Here is a 9,779-nt window from a genome sequence, read left to right as displayed (position 1 = left end):
AGCCGCTCTCCTTCCACCTGGAGAGGCGCGGAGAGCCGAGGCCGCGAGGCCGCCTGCGCCCGCGCGGGTCTCATTTTAACTGTTGATTACATCTTCATGAAGACTCACTCGTGTGTCCCTCATACGTCTTATTTGTAATTGAGACTAATGATTACAGTGGCGCGGGGAGGAGCAGCTGCTCATTAATTAAATTCTAATTAAAAGTGCCTCCCGTTCTCAGTGACTAAGGAGAAACGCTGTTCGTTTCGACGATCTTGACTCCTCGGATGAAATTCATTTGTTAAAGCGCGTTGGACCCTCCGCGCGCCCCGCCCGGCCGGACCTCGGCCGAGTGACCCGCGCCCTTGCGGCCAGGCCCGGCAGAGGCGGGGGCTGACGTCAGAGCCTTCTCGGCTTAAAGCCGCGCGCATCTGACTTGACGGGTTCGCGAGACTGGTTTTTTTTTTTTTTTCCTTTTTTGCAAAATATGTATTTGTGTCGCCGCTCTGAGGCCGGTCAGTCCCAAAGCCCCCTCGAGGCTCTGGATTGCGAAGCTAAAAGGATCGCGGCGGCTGCCGCGGCTTACTCTCCTACCCGGTTAGAAAAGTTTGCTGAGCGTGTGGGTGAATTAACCGGCTATCCTGCTTCGCTCCCCTCAGCGCCTAGGAGCGGGCGGCCCCCCAGCAGTGGCCGCGCCACGCCGGTCCCCGCGCACAGGACCCCACCAGCCCGCCTGCCGGCCCCGGGCCGCGCTCGCCATGTCCTACCCGCAGTTTGGATACCCCTACTCCTCGGCACCACAGGTAAGGAGGCCACGCGAGGCTGGAAACACTGGCTGGCTGGCAATCCAGTGATCCGTTGTCACTTCCCAGCGAGCAGAGCCTGTGCCACGTGCCTCTTGTGCCCAGCCCCGGGGAGGGCAGGAATGCTGAGAAATGCCGACAGGCGGGGACCCCAGTTCCCGCTCATTTGACCTTCACCCCCGGGCTCTGAGGCTGTGCCTCGGGGTACCCCAAGGACCCCGGAGAGACGTGGCACAAGAGGGAGTGCGTGGCTTTGGAAATCCCTCGGGGAGGGTGTGAACACTCCTGGGCAGGTCTGGCTGGAACCCACGTGGCTGCAGGGGGGCCTGGGGGCGCAGGCTTCCCACAGGAAGGAGCGTACAGTCGGGCGTGGACGGCTGTAGACCCAGGGGACAAGGGGCAAGGCCTCCTGGGCCGTGAGGGGCGGATGGAGGAGTAGGGCCCCAGCCTTGCGCTCGGTGGTCCACCCTTCCGCGCGGCCCCTCTCTCCCCCAGTTTCTGATGACCACCAACTCTCTGAGCACGTGCTGCGAATCAGGGGGCCGCACGCTTGCGGACTCCGGGCCCGCCGCCTCGGCCCAAGCACCAGTTTACTGCCCGGTCTACGAGAGCCGGCTGCTGGCCACTGCGCGACACGAGCTCAACTCGGCCGCGGCGCTGGGTGTCTATGGGGGCCCCTACGGTGGCTCTCAGGGCTACGGCAACTACGTGACCTACGGCTCCGAGGCCTCCGCCTTCTACTCGCTGGTAAGGGTGAAGAGGGTGTACCGCCAGCCTTCCCTGGCACGCCACGCCCCTAGCCCTCGATTTGCCAACTTCGCTTTCCCTAACTCCCGAGGAAGAGGCGTGAGGCCCCTGGACCCAGGACTGTGGGGGTGGGAGAAGCTTCCTTCAACTTTGCGCCTCCAAGTCTGGTCGCTGGGAGCACCCCCAGCTCCGCCCCCGTCCCACCCCACCCCTGTCGGGACGACCTGGCAGGTGCGCCGCCGTATTTAATGTTGATTGTTCTCGGATGGCTATCAAGTCCAAATCGGATTTCTGGTTCTGCCCGAGCGGGCTCTCCCCTCCGCCCCCAGTCCCCCTAGCCCCCTCTCTCCCCCCAGCAGCCCCACTGGCCCCGCCCCTTCACCTCCCCCCTTGCCCCTCTCTGCAAGTCCCCCTGGCTCCTCCCCGTTTCTTTGCTTTCTTCCCCCCGTTACTTCCCGTCCCTCCTCACCCCACCTCTATTCTGTCGTCCCCCGGCCTCCGCCCCCTCCCTTCCTCCAACCTCACCCTCCGGTCTCTGGGTCCTCTACACTCATTTCCTATTCCCGCAACAAGCCCCGGCAGTGTCCTCCTTCCACGTCTTCGGGATCCTTCGCTGCCTAGGCACTAGGGACAGTCGGGGGAAGGGCGGGAAGCACGGAGGACCCGGGGCCTAGGGGAGGAGCTTGAGGGGGGCGGTGTCCGGGAAGCCGCGACCCCAGGCTGCTGTTCCCACAGAACAGCTTCGACTCCAAGGACGCCCCTGGATCTGCGCATGCGGGCCTCGCTCCCGCCGCCGCCGCCGCCGCCGCCTACTACCCGTACGAGCCGGCACTGGGCCAGTACGCTTACGACAGGTGAGGGACCGGCCCTCTTCACTACCTCCGGGCTCTTCGCTGCCCCCGGGGCCCTTGCACTCTGATCAGCTACCCCCACCCGCACCCCGAGCAGCCCCACGACGCCCTCTGAAAGACTGGGAGGCAGGACAAGAGGCATTCCTCTCTTCAGGTCCTGCTGAGCTGACCAGGCCTTGGTCCCAGCCCGCCACCTGGCGAGCCCGAGCAGCCAGGGTTAAAAGTGTCTCCAGTCTCCCGCCACCACTGACTCCCAGCTGTCTAGACTCCCAAAGTCCTCACTGTGCTGCGGTTTGAGGGGGTCTCATCTTGCTGCCCAGGCATCGGATGCCTCCCTCCACCACAAGAAGTGCAGCGTGTGTGGTGGGTCTGGGCCGCGCCTACCACCCCTACAGTGGGAACCAGAGTGGGGGAAGTGGCGGTGCACTCGTAGAGAGCATGCCCCATCTTCCGGGGGTGGGGGGGGGCAGCGATTACGTATTTAACCGCAGAAAGGCCGTGTAGACCCTGAGGGCGCTTTTTCTCCGCTGGCACTGACGACCACTCCTGCCCGTGGATGTTACGTAGTCGGGCTCGCAGCTCTGCGACATGCGCTCCCGGTTTCGGGATCAAGAGGGTAGGACAGAGGCTAGGTAAAGGGACTCACCCGAACACATATATGTCTATAGAGAGCGACAGACACCTGGCTGGGCCTTGTGCGCATGAACCACCTCTGACCTCTCTGGCTCAGGAAGGAGCCCAGGCTTCTTATATCAAATATAAACATTCTCTTTGCCCTTGGGCCAAAAACAGCTGCCCCCATGGGCAGCAGCCTGAGCCAGGACCTGGCTGCAGCTCAGGCCCTAACCATAAACACACCCCCATGATGGGAACTGAAAGCTTACATGTGCCTTGCCCTGGTGCCCCATTGCCCGCCTGCCTCCAGATACGGTACCATGGACAGCGGCACGCGGCGCAAGAACGCCACTCGCGAGACCACCAGCACGCTCAAGGCCTGGCTGCAGGAGCACCGCAAGAACCCCTACCCCACCAAAGGCGAGAAGATCATGCTGGCCATCATCACCAAGATGACCCTCACGCAGGTCTCCACCTGGTTCGCCAACGCGCGCCGGCGCCTCAAGAAGGAGAACAAGATGACGTGGCCACCCAGGAACAAGTGTGCTGATGAGAAGCGGCCCTACGGGGAGGGTGAGGAGGAAGAGGGGGCTGAAGAGGATGCCCCAGAAGAGCCCCTCAAGAGCACCAAGAATGAAGGTGGGTAGAGGTTGCTGGTGCTGGGGCTGAAGTTTAAGGCCAGGATTCCCCGAGCCTTCTCTGTGGGTTTCTAGAACTGCTAAAGGCATTGGGACCCTGGGCAGCAAATGAATGAACTAACCCAAGCGGAGTTCTGTGTGTGTGTGTGTGTGGTGGGGGCTGTGGTGATAAGCCAAAAAGCATGTTTAAAGAAATCCAACACTACCTTTAAAACATTAGATACCCCCTCCACCATTGATTTGAGGCTGAAATCCACTCACAGGTGTTGCCAGTTTGGGGACTGGAAGCCTCTAAAGATGAGCAGTAGGAAGAAAGGTGTGGTTGTTTTTTCTAGCTCCAGTGTCAGGCCCCATAACTGTGGACACAGAGTTAGGAAGGAGAAAGAGGTAGGGGTCTGGTTAACCCACTACCCTCTCTCCCTCCACTGGCTGGTCTTTCTTTCCTGGACAGATCCCGTAGGTAAAGAAGAGAAGGATCTTGAGCTCAGCGACTTGGAGGACTTTGACCCACTGGAGGCCGAGCCCCCAGATTGTGAGCTGAAACCTCCCTTCCAGCCCCTGGACAGTGGCCTGGAACGCATCCCCACTGCTCCTGATGGCCCCAATGCCCCTGGAAAAGAGGCTTCAAGCACCCACCGAATGTCCCTGGCTGCCGATGGTCGGGCTGCCCTGGACCAGGACCTGGAGAGAGCCCGGAGCTGCCTCCGAAGCGTGGTAGCTGGGCCGGAGCAGCAGCCGGGTGCGGGGGGCGGCCCACAGGCCTGTGAGGCCAAGCTGGGCTTTGTGCAGGCTGGGACGACAGCGGGCCTCGAGGTCAAGCCGCGCATCTGGTCCTTGGCACACACAGCTACCGCAGCTGCCGCCACCAACCTGAGCCAGACTGAGTTTCCTTCTTGCATGCTCAAGCGCCAAGGCCCCACTGCCTCTGCAGCCGTCTCGTTGGCGCCCCCCTCCTCCTCGCCTGCGGCCCCGGCCGTCGCCGGTGCCCTAGACAGGCACCAGGACTCCCCGGTAACCAGTCTCAGAAACTGGGTGGATGGAGTCTTCCACGACCCTGTCCTCAGGCACAGCACTTTGAACCACGCCTGGGCCACCGCCAAGGGTGCCCTCCTGGACCCGGGGCCCCTGGGCCGCTCGCTAGGGGCGGGCGCCAACGCGCTAACGTCCCCCCTGGCTCGCACCTTCCCGCCCACTGCGCCCCACGACGCCTCTGCCGCCGGCACCGCGAAGGAGCTGCTGGCTATGCCCAAGGCCAGCGGGAAACCCTTCTGCGCTTAACTGGTCAGGATCCCTGGGCCCGAGAGGAAACGGTGCTCAGGCTGCAGCTCGCAGGGCGAAGACTCTTTTTCTAACGAGTTTCCAAAGCTAGGCGAAAGCGCAGCGAAGCTCAGGCCACCCACCCACCCTAGAGGGAGGGTCTGAACTCGGTCTCCCGGAACCACGGACAAACCCCTGGATTTGTCGCGGGCGAGGTCCACCGACCACCCTGCTCATTCCCAAATTCAGGAACCCGTGGAATCAGGCTGCGTGCGCCCAAAGCAAAAGGCAGCCGCCCTGAAGCATAAAGTTTACGTCCAAAAGTTTACAAGGAGAAGACATTTTGGTTCCAGGCTTTATTTGTGTAGCTGTCTTCTGGGTGCGAGGCATGCCCGTTTTCATTCTGAGGACCCCTCAGCCTGTCGACCTTCTGACTTCATCCTCAGCACATCTCACCCAAAGCACTCCCCTGAATTTACACTGTTGCACACTCTTGACTCGATAAAATTATGTTTTTTAAATGTATGTTCACACCAGTAATTGCCTGCTTCAGAGGCTGATATAACAAAACCAATAAAACCGAGTGATGTTTGCATTGCAAAATGAACTCATTGCCAAGGTAGACACTTGAGAACTTGTGCTCAGAGAAAAGGTGCTGATCACCACAGGGAGGAGCAGGGACGGGCACTGACCCAGAGTCCCCAGGAATTTGCCTGCAGAGCCTGAGATAGGGTTTGGTAAGATATTTTTTAAAAAGAAAGAAAGAAAAGAAAAAGAAAACTGAAAAAAGTGGGGAGGGGCAGTAAACTTTCAGGATTCTGTTGAACTCCCAAACAGAAGTGGATGAGAGACCCATTACCAGGCTCCAGAACCTTGAGTCAATGGGAGTTTCTTTGGCTAGATTAATTTTAATAACTTTTAAACTTTCTTAATTCCCTGGGACTGTGCTTTGGTGGGGGAGGAGCCAGGACTTCACAGCCCCGAGAACTTCCTGCAGCTGGGCCTTGTACTGTGCTCCGAGGGCAGGTGTGGCCTTTCAGGGCCCCACCCAGCTCCTAACCCAGCCTCCCCTTCCTCCTGGGGCCTGGGGCCTGGGGCCTGGCTGGCAAAGATCCCCCACTGCTAGCTGGGGGAAAGCGCACTGTGCGCAGCAGACCCAACGCTGGGCTAGGTAGGAATTAGGGACAGAACCCGAAAAGTAATTTGGGGTGGGAGGACACAGGCCTTGCCCCACCTCTGCAAGGGTCCTGGGAGGTGCAGACCCCTGGCTTCCTTCAGAAACCGGGTTCCCCCACCCCACCCCCCGCAGGCGTCTATCTCCGCGCCTGGGAGGGTGTCGTTAGAGCGCAGTGAGCACCACTGGGTTCGGGGCTGGCCCCTGGCCCGCAAGCCCTCTGCTTAAGGTCCCACTGGGCCTCATTCCACAAGTCCGGAGGAAAGACGGGCCCGCAAGGCAGAGAGCCTGCAAAGGTGGAGAGGCTCTTAGGTGCAGGGATGAGTCGATGGCGGCCCTTGCCCGGGATGCCGACAGATTGGCAACCAGGGAGACACCAGCTGGAGAAGCGGGTCCTCTCCGAGGGCTGCAGGCAGCTTTTGGGGACAAGCCAGGCCTGGGCTTTTTTTCTAGGAGGGGCTGGGTGGGACTGACCCAGGGCCCTGTGCGGTAGGGGCCAGGGGCGCTGGAAAGCTGGCCTGACTGGCTGGTAGGACCCGGCCGTGGGGAGAATTTACGCACCCGAAAGAGGGAAATCTCGCTGCCAGAAGCTGGTCAGCGGGCTGCTGGGGCACCCTGAGTGGTGAGACCTTGAGCGCCGGACCTCAGCCAGCCCCCACCCCCCAACTCTGAATGGCGCGATCTGGAAGCTCAGACCTTGCGCGGAGGGAGCAGTCCCGGTACCCTGCGTGGGGACTCGCTGCGCGCCGAGGCCGCCCCGGCCGCGCGCAGTAATTGGATTGTATCCGCCCGAGCGCTGTCACCGTATTGACTTTCGCTCTCTTGGATGATATTATCCAGATTCGGAAGCCCGCCGCTGATGTGCCTGTCAAAAGGCTGCGGCGAGAGCCCCCGGCCTGGCGAGCGAGCATCAGCCAAGATAATTTGAAGTGAAATTTTCATTTTGACAGTAAACCCCTCAATTTCTAAAGGCTCGGCGCTCCGAGAGCCCGCTGGCAGGGGGAGGCTTTGCAGAAAGCCACGTCTTAGACTGAAAAGGGCAAAAGAACTCGAATTAGTTGTAATAGATAAAAGGGCAAAAATAAAGAGTCAAGGGTACTTGACAGTAATAGCGAAAGTGGAGTCTCAGGGGAGACGCTGAGGCCGAGGCTGGGGCGCCAGGAATTTTAATGTGGATGCCCGAGCGCCCCCATTCCAGCCCGAGACAAAGCCAGGCATTTTCCGCGAAAACAAGGCTTCGAGGACGCGGGCGGCTCGGTGAGGAGCACCTCGGCTGTGGATGAGACCGTGGATGTAGCAGGCTGGACCCTCCTGGCCCCGGGCTGTGGGTTACGGGCTGCTCGGGGCGCGGGACTCCCAGGGCTGGCTTGGGGGGCAGGTCGGTAGGCGCGGCGGTCCATCCTTCCCCGCGCTGTCGCCCAGGCCTGTGGCCCTAGGACCTCAAGCTCCAGTACCTTGGTGCTTGGGGACCCCGCCTGCCCGCGAGGCCCAGGCCAGGGCGATCCCACACTGCAGGAGCACCCAGTTCTCGCTGGAACTGGCTGACCGAAAGAGGTTTATTTGATTAAATTGCAAACTTCTGTGAAATAAAGACATCAGAAGGAGAAGTGGGATTCGGCCACATCCCAGGGCGACTAACGCGGAAGGACGCCCGAAGCTGGGACTAGCACTTCGCCCCACACCCCGACGTGCGGGGGAGCACTGTGGACGGTTTCGCTTTGTGCACCTTACCAGCCCTCGGGCCGATTTCCGCGGGGCTGGGGGTGGGGGACAGGCAAGGAAGGCCCCGAAGTGGGGCGGGGGCGGGGGCGGGTGGTGAGTGGGAGACGATGCTGCGGGGAAAGGTCGCTGTCCCTGGGCGGGGCCCCACTTCGCTCCCAGGGCGGCTGTCACGGAAGGAGCTGGGGACCGACGCTCAGCCACTCAGGCGTGGCGAATTCAAACACACCGAGGAGGGTGCTAAATTAACGGCGCTCTTTACATAGAGCCCAAATAAAACTGCAATCAGCGGCGCGTTACTTTTCATTAAGCGAGTCTGACAGCAGCAGATCCAGAGCCGACAGGGGAACAGGCGCGGGAAATATACGGCGCGGGCACGGATCTAAGATAATTCCTTAAGCTCCATTAACAACTCTTAGCCGCAGGAAATGGGCTCCCGGAAACCGTCTCAAAATCTAAAAGCTTTATCGACCCTCAAACCGCTGCTGATGGTTCCATTTTTTTCTTTTTCCTTCCTTTCCTCCCTCCGCCCCTCTTTTTTTAACTTAAGGAGGGGGCGTCCAGCAAGGTAATAGAGTTTGACACGACACCTTCTTAACTAGAGAGAGAGAGGCAGAGAAGCAGGCTCTTAAATGATATTTAAAAGGCAACCAATTAAGATTTAAAGTGGCCGTCTAGAGAGACTGTGCAGGCGATTTATGCCACCTACTTTACCCTGGAAACGCCTGCTGGTGCCCCTGCAAACAGCCTGGTGTCTCTCTCTCCCCTCCTCTCTCTCCCTCCTTCCTACCCATCTCCTTTTCTCTCCTGAGCTCTCTCTCCATTTCTCTCCCCTTCCCCACCCCCAATAAAGAGAACAACAGAAGGAGAAAGGCAGTGAGTTCTCTCAGTGCTCCCTTCCCTCCCACTGGTCACCTGTCGGAATGGGCAAACTGTCTCCCAAGAAGGGTGATAGCAGATAAGCCTGGCCCCACCGACAGACATCTTAGTTGACCATATGGTGCCCTGCGTGCCCGGGAACTGAGGAATAGGCTCTCCAGCGGGGACAGGGGTCCCAGAAGGCAGGTACTTGTACAATGGAGGCAGAGGTGTAGCCCACCTTTCCACTGCTCCCCACCCAGTACTGCCTTCCCTACCAACATTCCAGGAAGTTGACTTCTCCCTCCTGCAGCTCTATGGAAGCCCTTCGTCTCCAGTCAGTTGCTTTACCTTTCACCCTGTCACCTCTCTTGAGGTGATGGTGACCACAGCATTTGTTCCCAAGGGTGTCCCGATTTGAAGAAGCCAGAAAGCCCCTTAACCAGGGTCGGGTTATAGGAAGGCAGGAAAGCTTAAGGAAGGAAAAGCAAGGACTTTTCAATTTTACCCCAGTCTCAGGCCCTGCTGGAAGGCACAGGAATAATGGGGCTCTGGAGATAGAAGGGGGGGGCAGTGGTGGGAAAAGAGGAGAGAGGAGGGAGGGAGAAAGAGAGGGGAGAAGCAGGGGATGGGAGGGGAGGCCATCAGGGAGGAGGGGAGCAGGGAGCAGAAGGGAGGGGAAACCTAGTGGAGAGTGAGAAGACCACCTTCCAATCCTTCTGGCATCAACTTTATGAGAAATACCAGTACTTGTGGGGGGGGAAATGCCTTTTCCCAAAAGGACTCTGACTCTCCAAGTGAAGGCAGGAGGTTGATTGGAAGTGCACGGACAGACCCGCCCGGCACACTGTGCCTGGGTGAGCCCTGTGCTCCAGGTCTCTCCAATTTTCCACTGGGGAAAGAGGGATAGGCATCTCCTCAGGGTCTCCGACATCAGCCAAAGCCCACTGTGGACTTTAAGAAGCAAGAGTCCTGTCTTGGGCAGAGAAGGCTTTGGGAGCTCCTTCTAGGATGCCTCGCTCCAAGGGTAGAATGCAGGGAGCAGAGGCTCCACTCACTAAGAGCCTTGCAGGCTCAAGGGTAGATGTAGGAAAATGCCCAATGCCCAAAGTGAGAACTAGACCAAGACAGATTTCCT

General features: G+C 59.5%; 1 protein-coding gene across 1 annotated transcript; it reads left to right on the top strand.

Annotated features, from left to right (window-relative positions):
- Nucleotides 1–461: 461 nt before the first annotated feature.
- Nucleotides 462–5,468, top strand: IRX4 (iroquois homeobox 4). Its single transcript, XM_053913691.1, has 5 exons — nt 462–782; nt 1,278–1,529; nt 2,265–2,383; nt 3,306–3,634; nt 4,085–5,468. Exons 1-5 carry the CDS (start codon nt 738–740, stop codon nt 4,909–4,911), a joined length of 1,572 nt encoding a protein of 523 aa, XP_053769666.1. The 5' UTR covers nt 462–737; the 3' UTR covers nt 4,912–5,468.
- The last annotated feature ends 4,311 nt before the right edge of the window (nt 5,469–9,779 follow it).

Source organism: Desmodus rotundus, chromosome 1 (genome assembly GCF_022682495.2).
Source record: "Desmodus rotundus isolate HL8 chromosome 1, HLdesRot8A.1, whole genome shotgun sequence".
NCBI lineage: Eukaryota > Metazoa > Chordata > Mammalia > Chiroptera > Phyllostomidae > Desmodus > Desmodus rotundus.
This window is presented reverse-complemented; position numbering and strand designations above follow the sequence as displayed.